Raw genomic sequence first — 26953 nt, forward strand, 5'->3', positions numbered from 1 at the left:
TTTGCCTTTAAGTTCTATGTATATTTCTTGAAATTTTTGAAAATTAGTAACTTGCCTAGAGATTCCTCAACCAACACATAACCGTGAAAGCCTTTTCATCGGAAGAAAATGCGCTTCTCTAACTTTTCCTTTATTTACTCTGCCAATGCCACCCAAAAGTCTTACTTGCACCTGGGTTTTACCTACACCTGTTTTCCTCAGAAAAGAGAAAGTGTAAGTCCAAATACAATATAGTAGGTAGCTCTTAGATATAAAACTAGCAGGAATAACTAAGTAATTCCTATAGGAAAAATTTACAAGTGTGTTTGATCTGCTAGGATAGGCTTTTAACATGCAAAAGGTCATCATTTCATGATATGAAACATTAAAACTTCCATTAATTTTTTTAAAAATATTGAGATATAAATGACATAGAACATGTTAGTTTCAGACGTACAATATGATGATCTGATATATGTGTATATTGCAAAATGATCACCGCAATAAGGAGTTAACATCACCTCACATAGTAACAATTTTTTTTCAATGATGAGGACTTTTATAATCCACTCTCTTATTCACTCTCAAATATACAACACAGCATTATTAACTGTAGTCACCATGCTGTACATTATATCCCCAGGACTTATTTTATAATTGGAAGTTTGTACCTTTTGTTCATGTTTACCCATTTTGCCCACCTTCCATCCCCATTTCTGGTAAACCCCCCCAGACTGATTTTTTTTTTTTAATCTATCGGTTCAGGGTTTTTTTAGAGGGAGGGGTAAGATTCCACATATAAATGATACCATATGGTATTTGTCTTTCTCTGACTTATTTCACTTAGCACAATTCACTCAAGGCTCATCTGTGTTGTTGCAAATAGCAGGATTTCCTTCTTTTTTAAAGCTGAGTAATGTTCCATTGTATACATAGCCCACATTTTCTTTATCCGTTCAGTGGACACTTAACATTGCTTCCATATCTTGGCTATTTTAAGTAATGCTGCAGTGAACATGGGGATACAGATCCCTTTTTGAGTTGTTATTTTTGCTTCCTTCAGTCAAATACCCAGAACTGGAACTACTGGATCATAGGACCACTCTGTTTTTAATTCTTTTAACAACCTCCATACCATTTTCCATAGGGGCTGCACCAATGTACACTCCCACCATCAGTGCACAAGGGTTCCCTTTTCTCCACTTTCTCACCAACGCTTGTTTCTTGTAAGTTGATAGTAGCCATTCTAGCAGGTATGGGGTGATATCTTACTGCGCTTTTGATTTGCATTTCCCTGATGGTTAGTGATGTTGAACACCTTTTCACATACCTGTTGGCCATCTGTGTGTCTTCTGCGCAAAAATGTCTATTCAGATCCTTTGCCCGTTTTTAATAAGATTTTTTTTTTTGCCATTGTGTTGTATGAATTCTTTATATATTTTGGATATTAACCCCTTATTAGATATATGATTCTCAAATATTTTCTCCTGTTCGATATGTTGCCTTTTCATTTTGTTGATGGTTTTCTTTGCCGTGCAGAAGCCTTTTGGTTTGATGTAGTCCAACTGGTTTATTTTTGCTTTCGTCGCCTATGCTTTTGGTGTCCAATCCAAAAATTTGCGAAAACCAATGTCAAGGAGCTTACTGCCAGTTTCCTTCTAGGAGTTTTATGGCTTCAGATATTACATTCAAGTACTTACTTTGTTTGGACTTGATTTTTGTGCAGGGTTTTGATAGTGGTCCAGTTTCATTCATGCGACTGTCCAGTTTTCCTAACCCCATTTATTGAAGAGACTGTCTTTTCCCATTGCACATAGTTGGCCCCTTTGTCCTAAATTGATCATATATGTGTGGGTTATTTCTAGGCTCCTTATCCTTTTCCATTGATCTGTATATATGCTTTTATGCCAACACCACACACTGTTTTGATTATAGCTTTGTAATATAGTTTGCAATCAGGATGTGTGATACCTCCAGTTTTGTTATTCTTTCTCAAGATTGATTTAGCTTTTTGATATTTTTTTGTAGTTCCATACAAATTTTAGGATTGTGAAAAACGTTTCAATATCTATTTCTGTGAAAAATGTCATTGAACATTTGATAGGGATTGCAAATGAATTTGTAGATTGCTTTGGATAGTATGGGCATTTTAACAGTATTCCAATTCATGAGTATAATATCTTTCCATTTACTTATGTCTTCTGTGTTTTTTGTGAATGTCTTATAGTTTTCTTATAGTTCCAGTGTACAGGTCTTTTAAAATTGATTATAGTTGGGGCGTCTGGGTGGCTCAGTCGGTTAAGCGTCCTACTTCAACTCAGGTCATGATATCATGATTTGTGAGTTCGAGCCCCGCATTGGGCTCTGTGCTGACAGTTCAGAGCCTGGAGCCTGTTTCAGATTCAGTGTCTCCCCCACTTGCACACACTCTCTCTCTTTCTCTCAAAAATAAACATTAAAAACATAAAATAAAATTGATTATAGTGATGGCCGTTCAACTGTAATCATATTAAAAATCACCAAATGGTACATTTTAAAAGAGAGAATTGTATGGTATATAAATAATATGAATAAAAAGCTGTTATGTTAAAAAAACAAACAACTCTGGATTTGCTAAATGGGAGTAATTAGTGACCTCAATGGAAGGGCTCCCAGTAGTGGCTGGATTTGAAGCCAGACTGAAGAGGGTCAAAGAATAAATGAGATGAGGAAGTAAGCAACAAACATCACCTGCCCTTTCATGATGTTATGACAAAGGAGCTAGGGTTGTGCTAGAAAGGAAGAGACTTAAAGGGACCATGATTTTAAAGACAGAGAGAGACAGGGTGCCTGGGTAGTTCAGTGAGTTGAGTGTTCGACTTTTTATTTTGGTTTGAGTCATGATCTCACAGTTCGTGAATTCAAACCCCACATCAAGCTCTGCACTGAGGGTGAGGAGACTGCTTGGGATTCTCTCTGCCCCTCTCCCATTCACACTCTTTCTCTCAAAATAAATAAACTTTAAATTTTTGAAAATTAATTTATTTATTTGAGAAAAACAGAGTGAGTGGGGGAGGGTCATATAGCAGGAGAGATAGAATCCCAAACAGGCCCTGCATTGTAAGTGTGCAGCCCAATGCGGGGCTCAAACTCACAAACCACAAGATCATGACATGAACTGAGACCAAGAGTCAGGTGGTTAACTGACTGACTTACCCAAATAAATAAATAAATAAACTTTAAGAGAAAGAGAAAAAAATTCTATAGAGAAAGAAATTGAAGCTATCAGAGCTGCTATCTGAAATTGAAGCTATCAGAGCAGGTGAGAGGCAGTGGCCGTGACCATTATAAAGTGCTGGAGCCCATAGAAACTTGAGTTTCAAACATTGGAAAAGGGTCCACTTTATTTAAATACAAAAAAAAAAAAAATCTTCCTAAATCTGTCTAGGTTTGGCTTTTCCTTCCCTAGGATAATATGGTTGCTGTCTCCAGAAGTTTCTGTCATTTACGTTTCACCAGCAAACTACTCCTTACTAGTCAGGATGCAAGGAGGGTGAAGGATCACAGTGCAGGAAATATTATAGTCCCTAAGGATTATAATTTAACTTTTATTAATCCCTGTTCTTTCATCTCAAGAATTTGGCTTTAATATCAAGGACATAAAATCACAGCATCTCTCAAAAATGTTGCTTCTAGTCAGCCAAACATAGGACTAATGCCATGTATATGAAAAGATGTACAACTGTTTTCACATTGCTAAATAAAACTTTCCCCCTAATATCTGAGCCTAGGTAACTACTTTGGAACTCTGGAACATATCCATGGACGATTCCAATTTATATGTTCCCTAGAACTTAAAACTATCCAGTAATGGCCTTTAACAAAATTCAATTTCTGGGTTCTTTTCCAATGTTGAGTCCTACACAGAAGTTTGGAAAGCTTGTTGTTTTTCTGAACGCTTAAACTCAATCCCAGTTGAAAGCTCTTGATAGAAAACCCTCATGTTAATAAAGAGTTAGTGGTGGAAACCACATTAGAGATGTAGTGATATGCTATCTTTATTAATTTTCTCATCTCGAGGCCATAAAGTCTGTTGGGTGCTCTGATGCTGGGACATACTATCCGGAAATGTAACAGAACAATGAGTAGGTTAGGATGTGACATATTTGGGAAGGAACTTCCAACCTCAGCAATTATTGTGCAGGCAATGGTCTTGCCAGATCCTATCTTCATCAGTGGGAAGCTGAAGTTAACTTTGCTCGGACAATTTGTAAATGGACTGAACACCTTTTTAGCCAGGGTAGAAGACAACTGTTAGCCTTCCTTCTATAGAGATGTTGGCACAGGTGCTTAGGTGGCTCAGTCGGTTAAGTGTCCGACTTTGGCTCAGGTCATGATCTTGTGCCTAGTGAGTTCAAGCCCCCGCATCGAGCTCTGTACTGGACAGCTCAGAGGCTAGAGCCTGCTTCAGATTCTGTGTCTCCCTCTCTCTGCCCCTACCCTGCTCACTCATGCTCTCTCTCCCTCTCTCTCTCTCAGAAATAAATAAACATTAAAAATAATGTTGGCACAGAAGCCAGTTATGCAGTCCAGAAGTAATTTTTGTTGCGAAGATATATGTAGCTCTTGATGCACAGTGTTCTCTTATGCCATCATTCTGCCTGGAGCCATCCTGACTCATTCTTTGCATTGGTGTTCACATCGAATTAACATAAATTCAAGACGAAAATATCTTCATATTACCTTAGGAATACTGACTCATTTATTTTTTGCTGTTAATATTAGCTTATTACCCAATTTTACTAACGCATACGTCATTCATTTTAAACAGTAGTAGCTTTAGGGGCACCTGGGTGGCTTAGTTGGTTGAGCATCTGACTCTTGATCTTGGCTCAGGTCATGACCTCATGGTTTGTGAGTTCGAGCCCCGTGTTGGGCTCTGTGCTGATGGTGTGGAGCCTGATTGGGATTCTGTCTCTCCCTCTCCTACCCCTCCCTCACTCACACTTGCACGCATGCTATCTCTCTTAAAATAAATAAACTTAAAAAGCAGTAGTAGCTTTATTTATAGAAGAAACACTAGGTGATTTCATATAAGGGGTAAGAGCACATCCTCAAGGACCACGCTGCCTGCATTTGAATCCCACCTCTGCCGCTTATTAGCTTTATAACCTTGAGCATGTTAACTTCTCTGTGCTTCATTTTTCTGATAAGTAAAAGGAGAGTAACGGCACCTTCTAGGACTACAGTGGGAAGGAAAGGATTAATCCACATCAGGTACTTAGAATAGGGCTGGGTGCATACAACATCCACGGTAAATGCAAGCCTTTGCGATTACTTTTATTTTCGATTAACTAAGAAAATGACTCACGTTATAAGGTTTCAGCCTAGATATTGAATACAGTATTAAGACATGTGATCGTGCTTGAGGAAATTCTCATGAGCTAAGAAACAAGCGCTAGCATATATCCTGGGGAACCAAGAAGAGTAAAAGCACAAGAGTGAAATCTTGGGTTCTAGTCATGGCCATACCACCAGCCCACTGGGCTTCGCTTCCTTCATCTGGGCCGCCATGATTCATCTACGTCTTCTCTAAAACTCCTCCCAGCCTCTCATACTCCATAATGCCTCCAATTCACATCTTTTTGTTCTGTCAGCTAAGCAATCCTACTCATACAAATCTGAACAGAAACAAATAGGTATCTGTAAGTTAGTTTTCACAGAATTAAAACCTTTTTGAAAAATCACATGGATGGGTCCCAAAGTCCAAACTACAAATTTGGGTGGCTTTGTTCCTTTGACACATTTCCTTGTGTGAACACGTTAATGAGAATTCCACAACATGTAGGAGAGACAAGTTCAAGAGCCTTTGCAGGATTTTGCAATATGTGGTCCAGTGATCTGGCCTAACCCTCTCGGGGCTGACCGCCCATGGGACTCCGGGCCTGTGACTCCATTTCTAATCCTGATACTCTTCTATTGAAAGTGTGATATCCCATAAATAGCTTCTGAGGAAAATACAAAATTGGTGGTACATCATTTCAAGTAAAATTAAAATAATGACTTGATTTCTAAGATTACTGGACTTCGGAAAAAACTTGTTTTTTTCTGAGATAACTAAAATAAAAAATCATGGAAAATGACAGAATGATGGTGTTTTACACACTGATTTATTTTAAAGCATAATACATAAAATGTATAGTGTCTTACAAAGCATTTGATAAAGAGTTTTAAATACAATTTTAAGCTCTAAGTAAACTCTCTAACTGGAATATATATATACACATTTTTAGCCATAAAAGTGGAATTTTTATAGCAGGTTTCGGACCTCTAAAGCCACATGCTAGCTAATGGCCAGGTCAGGGACATTAAAAATGTGCATTAATAAAAATTTGAGGAAATTCGTGAAAATGTTTCAGAAACATTATAAACAAACACGTACCATATAACGTGGGAGAAGTTTTCACGATCTACTTACAAATAGCACATCCTGTCTTAGAAAGTTGTTATTATAAAGTGTTCATTACGCATTCTTGTGCAAACTCCCTTATGCCATCTTACTAATATCAAGCATGGCGTGTATATCCTATACATACAAGCACACTACTTTTTCCCTTGTGCAATGCCCCATCGTAAGAATATACTTGGTCTCAGGGACAATCAGAGCATAGCAAAATGCTGCTTTAACTGTTTAATTAAATGTTGGGTATCCACATGATCTGGAAATGCTGCTTCAGATTTCTGAGCAGCAACATAGCTTCTCTGGAGATCTCCAATCTGTAAGAAATACCAGAATAAGACCAGAAAAAAATGAGTAAGAAAGTCAAAAAAAGATGTGCTATCTGTACACTGTAGAAAATCAAAGGGGTCTTAAGGGTAAATCGCTCGATTATGCTCTTTGATTCTAGAACCCTTTCACCTAGATTACAATTCAGTCTTGTAAAATGTGAGAAATATAAAATAACCAATCATATAAATTCTGCTCCATTACAGCGGTCTAGTTATGAATTCATAAGCCTGTGTTTTCGTTTCCTATCACAGACAGTGTTATAAAAATAAAATAACATTTGCATACTACAACACCCAGCTCTATAGTGTTTCAGAATGTCTTAGGACAACGATTTGTAATGTGCCACAAAGACAAATTTTGGCTAGGGCATTATCTTCTTTTTTTAAGTTTATTTATTTTCAGAGAGAGAGAGAGACCGTGTGAGCAGGGGAGGGGCAGAGCAAGAAGGAGAGAGAATCCTAAGCAGGCCCCACACCATCAGCGCAGAGCCTGACCGGGGGCTGCAGGAACTCACAAACTGTGACATCATGACCTGAGCCGAAATCAAGAGTTGGATGCTCACCTGACCGAGCTACCCAGGTGCCCCTCGGGCATAATCTTTTAGACAGAAAATTCAAGCAAAAACTATTATATATAAGATACAATAATGGGCACTAGGGTGGCTTAGTCAGTTAAGTGTGAGACTCTTGATTTCACTTAGCTCATGATCTCAACAGTTCCTGGGTCGGAGCTCCGCCCTGGTCTCTGCACTGATGGCACGGAGCCTGCTTGGGATTCTCTCTCTCTCTCTCTCTCTCTCTCTCTCTCTCTCTCTCTCTCTCTCACTACTTCTCTCCCTGACCCTCCCCCATGTGCACCTGCATTCTCTCTCTCTCTCTAAATAAACCTTAAAAAAAAAAAAGATACAATAACATGCTCAGGGAGGTTTTAAAGGGTGCCAGTGATGTGGGGGTTTTAGAAGTTTTTAAGTAATCAGTTGTCTCTGATTTTCAATACACTTTTGTGTTAAAGTCCAGTCCCAAAGAAAAGCACACACAGTATCTGGATCCATCTGAATAGACCTAGATTCATGCATGCGTTCATAAAAAAGTGAGAATTTTTTAGCGTGTGCACACACAAACCTAGATAATTCAAATCTGGCAGGGTTTGTTTTTTTTTTGAAACATATAACGCATATTAAAAACATGAGTTTCTTTTTTAAAAAAATCATAGCATTTCTTTTTAACATACCATTTTCTCTTACAGAAAGTATAGCCTTCTGTGTAAAGAAATCTCTCATTTGAGTTACAGATTATTAAAATGTGATATGGGAAAGGAAGGTATCAACCCTTTGTGGTTTAACTAAGTGGCAGCACAGTGCAGTGGAAAACACCTGGGCATCGTTGGGGTCTGGATACAAATTCTGAACCTGCCATGGCCATGTGACTCCAGGGGAGTCTTTTAAGCTCAAGCAGCCCTGGGTTCCATTAGAATGTAAGCTGCATGAAGTAGACGTTTGTTTTATTCACTAACATCCTGTGCCTACAACAGTGCCTGATACATAGTAGAAGTTCAGTAAATGAACCAACAGTTGTATAAAAACACGAGTCAGGAAGGTGAGGGAAATGTACGTGGCAGGGTTGTTGGGAGAACTCGAGATGGTGTATAGGAGCACCTGGAACAGGGGCTAGCACTTACGAGCACTCAAAAATGACGACTTCTATGGGGCGCCTGGGTGGCTCAGTCGGTTAAGCATCTGACTCTGGATCTCGGCTCAGGTCTTGATCTCACAGTTCGTAAGTTCAAGCACAGAGCATGCTCAGGATTCTCTCTTTCCCTCTCTCTCTCTCTGCCCCTCCCTCCCTCTCAAAATAAATAAACTTAAAAAAATAATGTTTAAGAAAATGACAACTTATTTCCAAGCAGAAATGCAAGTTAGGATAGCTTGATGTTCGTGCTATAAAAAATGACATTTTTATAATGTCTTCTGGTCTATAAAGAGTCTTTACACAGCAAATATTTTTAGCCATTTCCTTACCCTTGAAACTCACCTTTCTTCCATGTTAAAAAGAAAGATTTCCAAGTAAAACTTATCAGATACTTTTTATCTGTTTTTCCTCTTGTTATTGGAAACGGTGCTCCTTTTAGCTCTTGGTTATTAACTGACTTGTAACACAGTATTAACAGTTGTATTTTCCCCACATTGTTCACCCATATCCCTAATTTTATAGCAATAATGACAGACAGGATTTCTTTGCAATAAAAGCCAATTACTAAATCCTTCCTCAACCAGGCGTTACTTAATGAGTATTTTTTCATGACTAAATATCATATTTTAAAAATAAAATAATTCTGTAATCTATAACAGATCATCTATAATGCAATCTACAATATTAAGTTTAGTCCATATCCAGTGATAAATTTCTTTACAGTGTATCAAACTATCCCTTCAAGTGAAAGACATGTGTATATAATGTTTAAAAAAATCGCTTCTTTCAAAACGTTAGAATTTCCTTATCTGTATTTTAAAAACCAAGAAAAAGAAACAGATCAGATGAGGAATTGATAAAGAAAGAAAATACCTTATCAGAGACCGTTGCAAAATTAAAATGTGGCTCGTACATATGGGGTGCTAAGGATGAGGCAGTTTGTAACAGTGCTCTTGCCTGTATTTAAAAAAAGAAAAAAAGGAAAGAAAAGAAAACCAAGGATACATGAACATCTATCAGCACTATATTTGTAATTATGGGTTTTTTTGTTTTTTGGTTTTGTTTTTGGTAAAAGAGTCTTTTATCCAAGATAGGACCTTAATAAACATGATCCTGTGATAAATACAGATGACACGCCTCATGAAACACAACTTACCGAAATACAATACTTATATATTGCCAAAATTATATTAATAATAAAATTGCTTCAAAATATGAAGAAAATTAAGAGTAGTTATAAAGTCAAGAATCATTGTTCTTGTAAAGTTCATATTTTAATACGACAAATGAAAAGACAATCTTCTCAATGCAAAAAAAAGGCTTATTCTAGTTTTATTGCTGTTGATTGATTTCTTAGGCTTCTAATGACTCGTTCTCTGATGCTACAAAAAACAATTAAAAAAAAATAGTAAATTTCTAAGCCCCAAGTTCTGTGCTGGAGAATGGTGATGAGCATTTAATACACTGTTGACCTCACAGTAACAAGTGAGTGCAACTGAAAATGACAAGCTCTCTGTCATCTCATGTACTCAAGAAGCAAAATTCGCATCGTTTTTCATCCCCTACAGGCTCAAACGATCATGCATTGCAGGGACCACTGATAGACAACAGATGCTCACACATTCATTGTTAGAACCACAGACTCCCCCTTCCACACTGCTGAATATCCCTCCAACGTGTAACTAAACCCAAAACCTCCATCCATGACCTGTGGACAAATTGTGCATCTTTTTTTTTTTTTAATGGAAAGTAACACATGGGATGGTAGATATTGATTTGTTTGTTTGTTTTATGATTAGCTATTTTTCTTTCAATTGATGTATAATTTTTAGTAATAAAATAGGGGTTAGCAGCATGAAATCTTTCACCAAAACATTTCAAATTGGTTGAATACTAGAGAAACTGTAATAAGTAGGAAACAAAGATCACTGACATGGGGACAGAGAAAAATCACAAAAGCACTTGCTTCATATGGAGATAGGTCAAGTTCCATGGCAGAATAAGTTCCCATTTGGAGTACAGTTGACCCTGGAACAACACGGGTTTGAACTGCATGGGTCCACTTGCATGTGGATTTTTCCAATACATACAGGACAGTACTATTAATGTGTGTTCTCTCCCTTATGATTTTCTGAATAACATTTTCTTTTCTCTAGCTTACTCTACCGTAGACTACATGTAACATACAAAATATACGTACATATAACACACAAGATAACATATAGTACATATAACATACAAGACAATGTGTTGATGGACTGTGTACGTTCTTGGTAAGGCTTCTAGTCAACAGTGGGTTCTTAGTTAAGTTTTGGGGGAAGGTCAAAAGTAAAACTTGAATTTTCAGCTACATGAAGGGGTCAGCACCCTTAATCCTGTGTTGTTCAAGAGTCATCTGTAGTTAGTTTTTGTTTATAAAATACAAATCTGTCTTATTTGGGGGAACTGATGACATAAAGGTAATGTCCAAGGATGTTCATTTCCTTGTTTTGTTACAAGTTTATCGCTGTACTTAGGAGACCAGGTTAGAGGTTAACATTCCTGCCATGGTGTTCACTATGTCACTTACCTCCTGGAGTCCCTGTTTCTTCATCTCTAAAGTTCGGAATACAATACTTATCTATCCTCGATTGTCACTAGTACTGTATAAGTGCATTTAGCCGTTTAAACTTCTTTTTTATGATAAAGTGATTTTTTAAGCGTCTGCCCCGTGCTCAATACTATGCTACCAAGCCAAGTGCTTTACGTGCATAACCGGCGAATCCTCCCCAAACACCTGCAGGTTCTGTTATTACCCCCATTTTATATACTGTTCATTCATTTCACAAATACTGGCCCAGCACCTACCACCTGCCAGACACTGTTTTTGATGTTGAACATCTGGCAGCTGGAAGAGAAACAAGGTCCCTATTTTCATGTGGCTGCCATGCCACGTTACATATACATATGAACATATTTGATAAAATAAGTACTGTGAAGGAAAAAACAGTACGAGATGTGACAGTGGCGGAGGGCTCCTTTAAACCGATGTTTGAAATGACCTTTGTAGGGAGGTGGCAATTAAGCTAAGACTCAAATGACAAAAAGAAGAAAAAGTCGCCGCAGGATCTGAAAGAAGAACATTCCAAAGGCCGTAAAGTAAGAACAGGCACAGTGTATGTGCAGAGCAGACTTCTGGATGTGTCCAGAAGTCTGAGAGTTGGCAGGAAGGGAGAAGTAACAAAACATGTGGTCTGACAGAGAGCCAGAGGCCAGATGATGCGGGCCCTGTAGGCCAAGGTTTGAATCCATATTTCATTCCAAGCAAAAAGGAAAGCATTTGGAGGATGCTGAGCAAAGCAGTAGAAAATTATTGTTTTATTTGATTTTTTTTTTAAGTAGGCTTCATGCCCAGTGCAGAGCCCAACATGGGGCTTGAGCTCACAACCCTGAGATCAAGACCTGAGCTGACATCAAAAGTCGGATGCTTAACTGACTGAGCCACCCAGGTGCCCCCAAATCTTTCTTGTTTAAAAACAAAAATCCCTTCAGCCGTCGTGAGGAGGATGTGTTATAGGGTACAATTACTTGCTGATGCAAGCAGAGACCAAAAGAGCAGCTAGGAGACTCCTGTAGTAGAGTTCAGGCAGGAGAGGAGTACAGTTTGGAGAAGGGTGGCAGTGGTGGAGAAAAGTGGCCACATCTGGGATGTGACCTGGAGAAAGAACTGACAGGGCTTGCCAGACATGATGGGGTGAGGTGGCAGGAACTGAGCGCTTTCAAGGTTGGCTCTTAGGATTTTGGTTTGAGCACCCAGCTGGTGGATGGGGGACTGCGAATTGTGTCACAGTTCACTAAGACAGGGAAGACTTGGGGCGATGCAGGTTTGTCCTGACAAAACCAAAGGTTAAGAAAAAACCAGAAAGGTTAAGTAACTTGTCCAAGGTCACATCACTAATGTGACAGAGCTGGGATTCAAATCCAGGCCAGTGAGCCTCTAGAGCTCATTTTTATAAACTATAGCATGTAAAGATAGCTACCCCTGACGACGTTTCTGTGGAGAAACCGGGTTAGCCACTGAGCCACTGTAGTTCACTGACCTGCTCCACGTGGCCCTTCCGCATCTCCAGCACGGCCAGGTTGTTGTAGGCCTCAGCGTGGTTATTGTTGTTGACCAGAGCGAGCCTGAAGCACTGATGGGCCAAATTCGTATCTCCGATGCCCTTGAAAAGAAAAGCATACCCGTTGGGAGGAGCACTGGGTGTGGTATGGAAACCAATTTGACAATAAATTTCATATAAAAAAAAAAAACGAAGAAAAAAAAGCTTGTATTTGCACCCGCGGATCCACACGCTTCCTCCCTTCTTTCCTCACGTGAGTCTTTGCTGCTACCAAGCAACAAGTACCAATCATAATCAAGTGTGAATTGTAGGTAAGAGGATTTCACTTGAGAAAATAAAATGAGTTCTGGTGACCCTGAGAAATCGCTACATTGCTACACAAGCCCATAACCAAACCTGGATTGATGGTATCTGAAAATGTCTTCAAACTAATTTATGGCTACCTTTTCTACACCGGAAATAATATTAGAGAGAAAAAACCTACCACAGCCACATGTCCCAAGTTGTACCAGACCTCAGCTGCCTCTTCCTCGTTTTCAGCCAGAGCAAGGGCACGTTCAAATGAGGTCAGAGTCATATCATACTGCTGGGCATAGAAGCAGCAGAGTCCCAGATTGTTAAAAAGCTGGCAGTTATAGACACCCATCTGCAGGAGCCGCCTTTTTGAAAAAGAGCATATATTGGTGTCAGACCAACTTGATAAATATTAAGACCTATTTTTTTTTACAAAGTTAGAAATGAATGTTTTATAATTTTTACCATGCCCAAGGAACAGAAATAGAAAGCATTATAGTAAATGAAAAAACATTCCGCAAATACAAAAGTGTGTCTTTTTTAATGGTACTAGTCACGGGAAGTATGTCCAGAGGACAAAGTCTGAAGCAACATACATGAGTTTTTTTCCTCCAAAAGCTCTGTTAGAGAACCAAAATACAAAAGAGTGACCTAAAGGAAAACCCAAAGCATTTTGCTTCATAAAGTTTTGGTGACAATTAGTAAACCCCTAATACCTCTAATCTAATTTAAGAGCTGTGTTTAGGATTTACCCCCAAGTTTTCAGCTGAATTGAATCTTGGTTTTGGTTATCTGTACTTCGTCATTTAGCTGTGTCTAGGGACCTTCTGATGAGCTTCCATCGAGGAAGACAAGACCATCAGTGGATCCCTACATTATTCACTTAGCTTTCATGCTAGGGCTCAAAAAACCCATTTGCTTCTATGCATCATTAATCCCAAAGGACAATGGACACTAGAGTTCAAATAAGCCAAAGAGAATCCACCCCAGATGCCCTGAGGAAAATCCATGACCCATTTGGGGGATGGAGGTGTAGAGTCAGCTGCATATGCCTAAGGCAGCATTCATTTTATATTTTATGCTTCTAACATATATTTGGAAAGAACTCTCGTCAGCTGCCAGTTATCTCCTGGTATATTACCTAGGGGTGGAAGAGAAAATCAAAATTTAAAAATTAATCTCAGAAACCATCTGTAGGATGAAATAAGGATGTTCTCAAAAGAGAACCAGAGATAAGAACATATTTAGACTTTGAAAAATCATTTGGACAAGAGTTGGCAACACTTCACAGAAGAGGGGAACCTGTTTCAGGTCCTCATCAGAGCTCAGAAGCTGGCATCCACTGCTCTTTGCAAATCTTGTCACTATTTCAGCTTCGGGGCCTTTATATTGTATGTGGTGGGATTAATGGAAGCAGTGGGTGGCTGATTCATACAATGCTATGGTGTTAAAAACTCAATTATCCAGGTATGTTTCTGCAAGATGCCAATATCTGAGCATGTTCAAATTATTAGATGTCCCTTTAATGCTCATCAAACATCTGGGTGCTTGAACTTTTAGTCTCCTATAGACGTGGTCTATGCATTACCTGTCTACATTTTCATTCCATTATAGTTTCACCAGTATTTCACAGGAAAGGAGTTCTACAAAAAGACTGTAAAGCACACCTGTAAAACCGGAGAGCTATTTCTGGTTGATCAGAATAAAAGTGGTTGCTTCCAATGCATGCAATGGCTTCCACATGAGTATTGTCCTGTTTCAAAACTTCTTTGTAGTATTCAGCTGCTGATGAAATATTGTTCATTTCCTATTCTCCATCAAGAAGAAGAGTGATACTTTATTGCTGAGAAAAAAAATTTTTTTTTTCTGGCTGATTTATTTTACTTGATTCAACAAATATCGAGAGCCTATTATGTGCCAGACTCTGTTCTAGGCCCTGAGGACACAATGCAAACAAAAAGATAAAGTTGCTATCCTCAAGGTTACAGTGGGTAGGAAGAGAAGCAAATGAACAAATAGGTAATATAATGTCAGGCAAGTCTAACGGATGTGAATAGAGGCGAAGAGAGAGGGAAGGAAGGATGGAACCAAGAAGCAACATGGTTGTATTTACATTTTTAAAGAATAACTTGGTGGCTACACACAGGGGACACAAAAGGGGAGAAGAGCGGTAGCAGAGAGACCGGGAGTCCCCTTGATAATCATAAATCAATGCATTTAATGTTATTACTGTCTTAGCTCTCAAATCCACCTTCAAGGCCAGTGCAGGCTCCACAGCCCTCATGGAGATATCCCTAAGGCCCTCACTTCACATAACTCTTTCCGCCTCTCAATTTATATGACACTCATTGTGGGAACCTCTCACTCATTCTTATCAGATGACAACTCCTATCTTTTGTTAGATTTTAATCATAACATATTTTATTGTGAGAAGCAAGCACCACACAATGCTTTCTTATTACACAGAATTTTTTTTAACCTCTGTGGACCTCAGTATGGTTTTTTATTTCAGGACTTTATTATTTTTAGAGCAGTTTCAGGTTCACAGCACAGCTGAGGGGACGGTACAGAGATTAAATGCATTTTGTTATTCAGTATCAAAAAATGACATCCATTATCACCAATATCATCAATATTTAGCAACATGAAACCAGTTTTGACCTTGTGGACCCTCTGACAGGGTCTTGGGGATCCCTGGGAATCCCTGGGCCACACTTTGAGAAATATTGATATTAAAATATTTGAGGCCTTTCTTCCCACTCCTACTCACTCATTCCCAGAAGGCAAACTCAGCATGCTTGTCTCAGCCCCTTCTGGACCTCTTCGGAAGCCAACCTGCCTGTCACATGCCCCCCTGTTCTTCCCTGCCAGGTGGAGGGGGCTCTCCCAGGGACAGAAGTTCTGCAGGTTGCACAGTCATGTCTGGGTGGATAAGGCTGTCTAACTCAGAGACTATCAAGTCCTTTTGGTCACACAGCTAAAGCCACATGCTCCAATTCTGCTGTTATCAGTAATAAAGTTAATGGTTTATCTTCCATTTTTCTGAATCTTGTATCTATCACTTGGAGTGATGAAGGGGGGTGATATTGATTAGTTCCATAAAACCCCAGTAAAACATTTCTGAGTTGATCCAAACTCATTCTGGATGTATATCTGTTCCCATACTTTATATTTGAAATTCTTATTCAAAGTCCTGCCAGGATTTAGTTCTTTAAGAGAAGAGGCGTTTTCATTCATTGTTTGTAGCTAAAAAAATAACTAAAATTTTTTTTTTTCAAAACACAAGGCTGTTGATATATTCATTAGTTGTGAGGTCATTCTCTCCTGTATTTTACACTGCTTTTACGTGGAGCTATTCCAAATATCCTTTAATATTTTAGGAATATAAGAACCCATTGAAAAGCATGAATAATAAAGACTTTCATTAGAAGTGTATTTTCTACTTTTTGGTAAAACAAAAGCCTTGTAAGACTTGAAAGAACACATGACATTGAAAGCACCTCACTCCTCACCCCCGCACACACACCAAATCCTTCCTTCCTATAGACTGAATGTTTCTGTCCCCCCTAAATTCATATTCATATTCTCCAAGGTGATAGTATTTGGAATAGAGTCTTTGGGAGGTATTTAGATCATAAGGCTGAAGCCCTTAAAGAAGAGACATCAAAGAGATGATCTCTCTCCCCACCATGTAAGGATGTAGAAAGAAGGAGTTTGTCTATAGAACAGGAAAAGAGCCCTCCCCAGGAAATGAATTGGCCAGCACCTTGATCTTAGACTTTCCAGCCTCCAGAATTGTGAGAAATAAATTTATGTTCTTTAAGCCACCCAGTTTATGGTATTTTGTTACAACAGCCTGAGCAGATTAAGATGCTATCCTTCCAAAGAAGAATCTCCACACCTAGGCAGCAACCTGACCACTGAATTTAATGGCCCCATGAGACATGGGCCCCATGAACATGACTTTTCTGGTTTCTGGGGTAACAACATCCCACAGTGCAGGGCTTCAGTGTTAGAGCTGCCAAAGTTGGTGTATCAGTCTGCTTGGGCTGCTATGACAGAATACCATAGACTAGGTGGCTTAATCAACAGAAATTTATTTTCCCACAGATTTGGAGGCTATAAGTCCAAGATCAAGATGCCAGTATGGCAGGAATCTAGTGAGGACTCTCTTACTGGCTTATAGAGGGTCACCTTCTCACTGTGTCCTCATATGACAGAGAGGAAGGGAGACAGAACTAGCACCAGCACACTCTGGTGTCTCTTCATTCAAGGGCATTAATCCTACCATCAGAGCCCCACCCTCACAACCACCTCTAAACCTAATTATCTCAAAAGGCCTCAACTCTGCCATCACACTGGGGGTTAGAGCTTCAACATAGTAATTTGGGAGGGACACAATTCAGTCCAATCAAAAAGACTCCAGCCTGAATGGATAATTGTTTCAAGACTTTCAGTTCTCTAAAATTAGTCCTATAAAATTATTTGGGAGTGTTTGTACACTTGATTGATGGGCACATAATTAATTTATGTAATCTTGAGGAGTTTTAGACTGAAACTATTTTTTTTTGGCAGTCTCATATGTAGTCAAATGTGTTATTGTAAAATGTGTGTTTATGCTAAATAAATGTAAACATCGCAAAAAGTTGTAAAAGTCCCCTCCCCAAATCCAGTCACAGAGGTTCTGTGAATAGTTTCTTGAGTATTTTTCAAGAAATTCTGTTCATATATGTGCACACATATATATATGTGGGAGCAGCCAAATATATAAATCAATCACAAACATAAAGAAACTCATCGATAGTAATACCATAATGGTAGGAGACCTCAACACCCCACTCACAGCAATGGACAGATCATCTAATCAAAATATCAACAAGGAGGGGTGCCTGGGTGGCTCAGTCAGTTGAGCGTCTGACTTCAGCTCAGGTCATGATCTCACAGTCCGTGAGTTCGAGCTCTGCATCGGGCCCTGTGCTGACAGCTCAGAGCCTGGAGCCTGCTTTGGATTGTGTGTCTCCCTCTCTCTCTGCCCCTCCCCACGCTCAGGCTCTGTCTCTCTCACTCTCAAAAACGAATAAATGTTAAAAAAATTTTTTTTTAAATCAACAAGGAAACAATCGCTTTGAATGACACACTGGACCAGATGGACTTAACAGATATATTCAGAACATTTCATCCTAAAGCAGCAGAATATACATTCTTCTCCAGTGCACATGGAACATTCTCCAGAATAGACCATATACTGGGACACAAATCAGCCCTAAGTAAGTACAAAATGATCAAGATCATACCATGCATATTTGCAGACCACAACGCTATGAAACTCAAAATCAACCACAAGAAAAAATTTGGAAAGGTGGTAAATACTTGGAGACTGAAGAACATGCTACTACAGAACGAATGGGCTAACCAAGAAGTTAAAGAGGAAATTAAAAAGTATATGGAAGCCAGTGAAAATGATAACACCACAACCCAAAACCTCTGGGACGCAGTAAAGGCAGTCATAAGAGGAAAGTATATAGCAATCCAGGCCTTCCTAAAGAAGGAAGAAAGATACACAACCTAACCTTATGCCTTAAAGAGCTGGAAAAAGAACAGCAAATAAAACCCAACACCAGCAGAAGACAGGAAATAATAAAGATTAGAGCAGAAATTAATGCTATCGAAACCAAAAAAACAGTAGAACAGATCAATGAAACCAGAAGCTGGTTCTTTGAAAGAATTAACAAAATTGATAAACCATTAGCTAGTTTGATCAAAAAGAAAAAGGAAAGGACCCAAATAAATAAAACCAAGAATAAAAGAGGAGTGATCACAACCAACACAGCAGAAATAAAAACAATAACAAGAGAATATTATGAGCAATTATATGCCAATAAAATGGGCAATCTGTAAGAAATGGACAAATTCCTAGAAGCATATACACTACCAAAATTGAAACAGGAAGAAATAGAAAATTTGAACAGACCCATAACCAGTAAGAAATCGAATTAGTAATCAAAAATCTCCCAAAAAAACAGACTCCAGGGCCAGATGGCTTTCCAGGGGAATTCTACCAAACATTTAAGGAAGAGTTAACACCTTTTCTCTTGAAGATGTTCCAAAAAATAGAAACGGAAGGAAAACTTCCAAACTCTTTCTATGAAGCCAGCATTACCTTGATTCCAAAACCAGACAGAGACCCCACTAAAAAGGAGAACTATAGACCAATATCCCTGATGAACATGGATGCAAAAATCCTCAACAAGATATTAGCCAAGTGGATTCAACAATACATTAAAAAAATTATTCACCACGACCAAGTGGGATTTATACCTGGGATGCAGGGCTGGTTCAATATCCGCAAAACAATTAACATGATTCATCACATCAATAAAAGAAAGGACAAGAACCATAAGATCCTCTTAATAGATGCAGAGAAAGAATTTGACAAAATACAGCATCCTTTCCTGATAAAAACCCTCAAGAAAGTAGGGGTAGAAGGAGACTACCTCGAGATCATAAAAGCCATATGTGAATGACCCAATGCTAATATCATCCTCAATGGGGAAAAACTGAAAGTTTTCCCCCTAAGGTCAGGAAAAAGACAGCGATGTCCACTCTCCCCACTGTTATTCAACATAGTATTGGAAATCTTAGCCTCTGCAGTCAGACAACACAAAGAAACAAAAGGCATCCAAATCGGCCAGGAGGAAGTCAAACTTTCACTCTTCGCAGATGACATGATACTCTATATGGAAAACCCAAAAGATTCCACCAAAAAACTGCTAGAATTGATTCATAAATCCAGCAAAGTTGCAGGATATAAAATCAACGCACAGAAATCGGTTGCATTCCTATACACCAACAATGAAGCAACAGAAAGAGAAATCAAGGAATCGATCCCATTTACAGTTGCGCAAAAAAACCATAAAATACCTAGGAATAAATCTAACCAAAGAGGTGAAAAATCTATACACTGAAAATGATAGAAAGCTTATGAAAGAAATTGAAGACACACAAAAAAATGGAAAAAGATTCCATGCTCCTGGATAGGGAGAACAAATATTGTTAAAATGTCGATACTATCCAAAGCAATCTACATATTCAATGGAATCCCTATCAAAATAACACCAGCATCTTCACAGAGCTAGAACAAACAATCCTGAAATTTGTATGGAACCGGAAAAGACCCTGAGTAGCCAAAGCAATCTTGAAAAAGAAAACCAAAGCAGGAGGCATCACAATCCCAGACTTCAAGCTATACTACAAAGCCGTCATCATCAAGACAGTATGGTACTGGCACAAAAACAGACACTCAGATCAATGGAATAGAGAACCCAGAAATGGACCCACAAACGTATGGCCAACTAATCTTTGACAAAGCAGGAAAGAATATCCAATGGAATAAAGACAGTCTCTTTAGCAAGTAGTGCTGGGAAAACTGGACAGCGACATGCAGAAGAATGAACCTGGACCACTTTCTTACACCATACACAAAAACTCAAAATGGATGAAAGACCTCAATGTAAGACAGGAAGCCATCAAAATCCTCAAGGAGAAAGCAGGCAAAAACCTCTCTGATCTTGGCCACAGCAACTTCTTATTCAACACGTCTCCAGAGACAAGGGAAACAAAAGCAAAAATGAACTACTGGGACCTCATCAAAATAAAAAGCTTCTGCACAGCGAAGGAAACAATCAGCAAAACTAAAAGGCAACCGACAGAATGGGAGAAGATATTTGCAAAAGACATATCAGATAAAGGGTTAGTATCCAAAATCTATAAAGAACTTATCAAACTCAACACCCAAAAAACAAATAATCCAGTGAAGAAATGGGCAAAAGACATGAACAGACACTTCTCCAAAGAAGACATCCAGATGGCCAACTGACACATGAGAAAATGCTCAACATCACTCATCATCAGGGAAATACAAATTAAAACCACAATGAGATACTACCTTACACCTGTCAGAATGGCTAACATTAACAATTCAGGCAACAACAGATGTTGGCGAGGATGCAGAGAAAGAAGATCTCTTTTGCATTGTTGGTGGGAATGCAAGCTGGTGCAGCCACTCTGGAAAACAGGATGGAGGTACACACACACACACACACACACACACACACACACACACACAATGGAGGATTACTCAGTAATCAAAAAGAATGAAATCTTGCCATTTGCAACTATGTGGATGGAACAGGAGGGTATTATGCTAAGTGAAATTAGTCCATCAGAGAAACACAAAAATCATATGACTTCACTCATATGAGGACTTTAAGAGACAAAACAGATGAACATAAGAGAAGGGAGACAAAAATAATATAAAAACAGGGAGGGGGACAAAACAGAAGAGACTCATAAATATGGAGAACAAACTGAGGATTACTGGAGGGGTTGTGGGAGGGGGGATGGGCTAAATCGGTAAGGGGCACTAAGGAAATCTCCTGAAATCAGTGTTGCACTATATGCTAACTAGTTGGGATGCAAATTTAAAAAAAAAATTAAATTAAAAAAAAATTCTGTTCATATATGTGTACACATACACACATGCATTTTTTACCCATAAACAGAATCATTCTACACATTCTGATACATGGTTCATTGTTTTCACTCAGTGTCTTGACTCTTTCCTTATCAATACAAAGGGCTCTACCCTATTATTTTTTCATTTTTGCACAGTTTTCCACCAAGAAATAGACCACAATTTATTTAATCAGCCCCTTTTTGATGAAGTATTAGTTTGTTTCAATTTTTTTTTTGCCAAAAAAAAAAAAAACACTATAAAACCATCCTTGTACATATCTTTCTGAACTTGTATGAAAAGCCTTAAGGAAAATTCCTACAAGTGAAATTTCTGGGCCAAGGAACATACACACTGGAAATTTCATCAGTACTCGTGAACTGCCTCCAAATGGATTGTGACAATGTACACTCCCAGCATCAGTGTTCATGTGTGGGATTCGTTCCTCCACAACCTTGACAACCCTACATGCCATGGAACTTCTCCATCTTTGTCAACCTGATTAAGGGGAAAAAGTCATCTCATTTTTGTTTTAGTTGTTTTTTCTTTAATTATGACTGAGGTGAGGCGTTTAGTACACCACATATTTATATTTCTTTTCCTGTGAACTGCCAATTCATGTCTTCTGCCTGTTTTCCTATCCTATCTTGTGCTATGTGGGGCTTGGGTGGAAAACTGCCCTCCTGGATACAAGAGAGCTGAGGGCAGAGATGTGGCTCTGAGGGATCTGTGGGGATCCCTGGGCACTGACTCGGCTTTCTCCTTTCAGATTTGACCAGTCTGCTGATGCGACTTAAGTTCAAAACCAGGAAGGCCCCGTGTTTATAAATATTTCCTTCAGAGGAAAAGTACAGATGATTTAAGTTCTTCCCAGATGGGTGTTACAAAGCCCCAGTATGAAAGGTGGTGGTGTGGCCAAAATGTAGCAGGAATTGGCTGTTGTCTCATCTCTAGGGTGACTTTATTTGCATGGAGAGCATCAGCAGCCACTATACAGGCAAGTAGGAAAATGAAGGCCTATGCAACAGCCACACCATGATTTTGACCCACAACTGCTCTAAGAAAATACCTCCTTTCCATAGGGGCTTACAATCTTGACTAAATGCGAACCTGTAAGTTTGTATGCATGCACATTTGTGTGTGTATGTGTGTGCACAGATATGTGTCTAATTCTCCCACCAATCTGCCACCACCTGAAATTCAGCAATTTTTAAGCAACATACAGACTGAGGAAACTTAAAAAAGTAGTCTTCTGTCTGTCTCATGTATGACAAATATTTTCCCTGTTGGGTATTTTTACACTTTTTTTTGTTTGGTTGGTTTTATTTCTCTTTTCGTTTTTATAGAATATTTAACTATATAGAAAACTTATTTAACTATCTAGAAAATTTAACTTTTATGTTCTCAAATTTATTAATCTTTTCTATTATGGCTTTCAGATTTCTATCATGCTTAGAAAGGTCTTCCCATTCCAAGTTTATACAACTAATTCATCTGTGTCTTTTTGTTCTGAAACTTTCATGATTTTATTTATTTATTTTTAAGTTTATTATTTTGAGAGAGAGAGAGAGAGAGAGAGAGAGAGCGCATGAGTAGGAGAGAGGTAGAGAGAGATAATCCCGGGCAGGCTCCACACCATCAGCACAGAGCCTGACGCAGGGCTCAGACTCACAAACCATGAGATCGTAACTTGAGCCGAAATCAAGAGTTGGACTCTCAAATGACTGAGCCACCCAGGTGCCCCTGGAACTTTCATGGTTTTAAATCTTTGAGTCATCTGGCAGTAATAGATTCTTTTAGTATAATCATTATTCATTATTCATCCAGCTCTATTTTTTCAATAATCCGATAATCCAACTGATTCAATAAGCAATCTTTATGATATTATAAATTTTCATATGTATGAACATACATAGACTCTATTTTGCTCCTTTAATCTATTCCTGCATCAGAATTGTTTAAATTACAGTAACTCTAGGATAACTTTTGTTAATGTAGATTTTTTAAAAAATTTTTTAACATTTATTCATTTTTGAGAGACAGAGACAGAGTGCAAGCGGGGTTGGGGCAGAGATAGAGGGAGACACTGAATCCTAAGCAGGCTCCAGGCTCTGACCTGTCAGCACAGAGCCCAACTCAGGTTCGAATTCAGGAACTGTAACATCATGACCTGAGCCGAAGTCAGATGCTTAACTGACTGAGCCACCCAGGCGCCCCTTATTAATGTAGACTTAAAAAAATATTTTCAAATATGTAAATGTCACTTCAAGTCTATGAATAACCATGGTATCATTTAAGTGATGTTTATCGGGGTTGTTTTGGAACTAATTTATAAAATACGAACTACAATTCGATTTTAGTTATTTAAATTAAGTCGCTAATAACTTAAGGAGGTGAATGTTGCAGTGGTTCTCAAACTCCGTTTCTACATCAGAAACACCCAGTGAGCTCAAACATACAAATGCCTGAGTCCCGCCTTCCAGGGCATCTGATTCAGGAGGCAGAAGGTGGGCCATCCTGCTCAACCTCTCCTAAAGTCAGTTTTTCAACACAGTAAACCTCAAAAACCACTAGAATAATATTTGCTAGGGTAACATTTCTAATTTCAAACATCTTTAACAAAGAACAGTTCAAATTAGAGACCTGCCTGTTAAGTGGATAAACAGAATTCCTTGAGAATAATTAAAACCACAGCCAAATAAATTTAGCAAGAATACATTATTTTAAACAAGTTTTCTGTACAAAATAAGCAATGAACAATAAACATGTTCATTTTAAAATAGGAAACACTGGAAAGACACAGGATCAAAATGAAAGAGATAAAAAGAACATGATGGAAGAGGATCCCTCCAGAGAAAAGCCTGATGTACATACAAAAATCCCTAAGGTGTATGTAATGTAGGCTGCAGTGCTAAGGAACAAACTTTACTTATTAACTCTGAATCTACAGTCACATAAAGAGAAAAAGAATACAATGGAAATCTGTCTTTATATGGTAAACTTTGGCACCAGGGAAATTAACTGTTAGATTCCAGGGGAAATACTGCATCTGACTATTTTAAGTTCGCGCATAGTCTCTGATCATGCTTCCTGCGGATGACAGATCGTCCCCACGATTTGGATGCTTTCTTCTCCACTTCGAGTGCCAACTCCAATTCCACTTTCCTCCCCAAACTTTTTCCTGTACACTTAGGAAAGGATATGGCCCTCCAACTCCTGGCTGGACCCAGAGCTGGAAAGGATGAAGGGAGCTAATTAAAGGGTCTATTCTCTGTCCCAGCCATAGCAACAGTGACTATAACAGAGGCTCGGAAGGAATTCTTTCAACCAGCAAACACGCATCAAAGATTCCATAGTATGTCTAGCTGTTTCTGCCAGCACCTCCTGCCTAAGAAGGACAGAAGGACTGAAATATGCAGAAGGCAGATCTTAAAGGTCAGAGAGCTCCGACTGTATTGAGGCAGTCCCCACTATGCCTGAATACCACTGCTCTCAAAAATTGATTCTCTTTTATTTCTTGAGCTTCTTGGTCAAAAGTTTGTTCATGTTCAACTTAGGGTTACACAAGTACAGAGATACTAATACAGTATTTCATTTTTATTGAATCACCAAAGCCACCTACTTATGTGTTTATCAAATTTACATCTCAAAAGGGGAAACAATATTTTGAGACAATTTAAAAGTAAAATTTGTGGGGTGCCTGGGTGACAGTTGGTTAAAGTGTCCAACTTCAGTTCAGGTCATGATTGCACAGTTTGTGAGTTCAAGCTCAGCGTCAGACTCTGTGCTGAGAGCTCAGAGCCTGGAGCCTGCTTTGGATGCTGTGTCTCCCTCTGTCTCTGCCCCTCCCTTGGCTCTGTTTCTCAAAAGTAAACATTGAAAAAAAATTTTTTTAATAAAATTGTTTTTCATTTTATTTTTTTAAATGTTCATTTATTTATTTTGAAAGAGTGTGGGGGAGGGGCAGAGAGAGGAGAGCCAAGAGAATCCCAAGCAGGCTCCACACTATCAGCCCAGAACCTGATGCGGGGCTTGATCTCAAGAACCATGAGATCATGACCTAAGCCGAAATCAAGAGTCAGACACTTAACTGACTAGGCCACCCAGATGCCCCAGGATATTTGTTTTTAATTTTAAAAGTAATGCATGTTCATGACAGAATATCTGGAAAATACAAAAAGTATGAAAAAGACAATAAAAATGATTCACATACTACTACTCAGATACAGCAACTATTAATACCTTCCACTCTTTTCCTAACAAAATAATTTTAAAATATTGTCCCAGCATTTCAAGTAATTTAAGAGAGAACAGAGATGCTTCTTGACAGCATTGTACTGGAAGTCCTAAACAGTAAAAAAATTTTTAAGTGGCAAAATAATTGATGTGAAGAGATGAAACTGTGTTTGCAGATGATGACTAATGTATTTATTTAGAAAATCTAAGAGAATCTATGGGTAAGGTATTAAAATTTAAAAAAGGTATTATGCCTGTTTTCTAATATCAAATCAACTTTAAAAAATTAATGTATTCCTACTCACCAGAAATAGTCAAATAGAAAATAACAACAACAACAAAAAAAGGATTCCATCCACAGTTATACTTAGGAATAGATCTATGCAGGAAAGAGCAAAATGGGTCTGAAACTGCTATTCTTAGAAAGGCCTGCTTGTTATAAAGAACTTAATCAAACTCAACACCCAAAAAACAAATAATCCAGTGAAGAAATGGGCAAAAGACATGAACAGACACTTCTCCAAAGAAGATATCCAGATGGCAAACAGGCACATGGAAAAAATGCTCAACATCACTCATCATCAGAGAAATACAAATCAAAACCACAATGAGATATCACTTCACACCTGTCAGAATGGCTAACATTAACAACTCAGGCAACAACAGATGTTGGCGAGGATGCAGAGAAAGAGGAACCCTTTCACACTGCTGGTAGGAATGTAAACTGGTGCAGCCACTCTGGAAAACAGTATGGAGGTTCTTCAAAAAATTAAAAATGGAACTTCCTTATGACCCAGCAACTGCGCAACTAGGTATTTACCCAAGGGATACAGGTATGCTGTTTCTTTTTTTTTTTTTTTTTAATTATTTTTTTTCAACGTTTATTTATTTTTGGGACAGAGAGAGACAGAGCATGAACGGGGGAGGGTCAGAGAGAGAGGGAGACACAGAATCGGAAACAGGCTCCAGGCTCTGAGCCATCAGCCCAGAGCCTGACGTGGGGCTCGAACTCACGGACCGCGAGATCGTGACCTGGCTGAAGTCGGACACTTAACCAACTGCGCCACCCAGGTGCCCCCAGGTATGCTGTTTCAAAGGAGCACATGCACCCCAATGTTTACAGTAGCACTATCGACAATAGTCAAAGTATGGAAAGAGCCCAAATGTGGTGTGTATACACACACACACACACACACACACACAATGGAGGATTACTCAGTAATCAAAAAGAATGAAATCTTGCCATTTGCAACTATGTGGATGAAACTAGAGGGTATTATGCTAAGCAAAATTAGTCAGAGAAAGACAACTATCATATGACTTCACTCATATGAGGACTTTAAGATACCAAACAGATGAACATAAGGGAAGGGAA

The 26953-nt window shown here is 38.7% G+C and overlaps 1 protein-coding gene across 5 annotated transcripts in view; it reads right to left on the reverse strand.

Moving 5' to 3' along the window:
* Nucleotides 1-6132: 6132 nt before the first annotated feature.
* TTC8 (tetratricopeptide repeat domain 8) overlaps nt 6133-26953 on the reverse strand; it is a 58761-nt gene continuing 37940 nt past the window's right edge. For 3 of the 5 annotated variants that reach the window (XM_047079858.1, XM_047079854.1, XM_047079855.1), the window contains 5 exons: nt 14498-14637; nt 13021-13195; nt 12516-12638; nt 9310-9393; nt 6133-6735 (listed from right to left, as the gene is read on the reverse strand). In XM_047079858.1, the coding sequence (XP_046935814.1) occupies nt 6619-6735; nt 9310-9393; nt 12516-12638; nt 13021-13195; nt 14498-14637 (639 nt within the window). In that variant the 3' untranslated portion in view covers nt 6133-6618. The remainder of the gene's footprint in view (nt 6736-9309; nt 9394-12515; nt 12639-13020; nt 13196-14497; nt 14638-26953) is intronic. The other 2 variants (XM_047079859.1, XM_047079857.1) reach the window with 1 other exon arrangement.

Source organism: Lynx rufus, unplaced genomic scaffold, assembly GCF_022079265.1.
Source record: "Lynx rufus isolate CCGP_SWC_20201006 ecotype Redwood Valley unplaced genomic scaffold, mLynRuf1.p SCAF_17, whole genome shotgun sequence".
Lineage (NCBI taxonomy): Eukaryota > Metazoa > Chordata > Mammalia > Carnivora > Felidae > Lynx > Lynx rufus.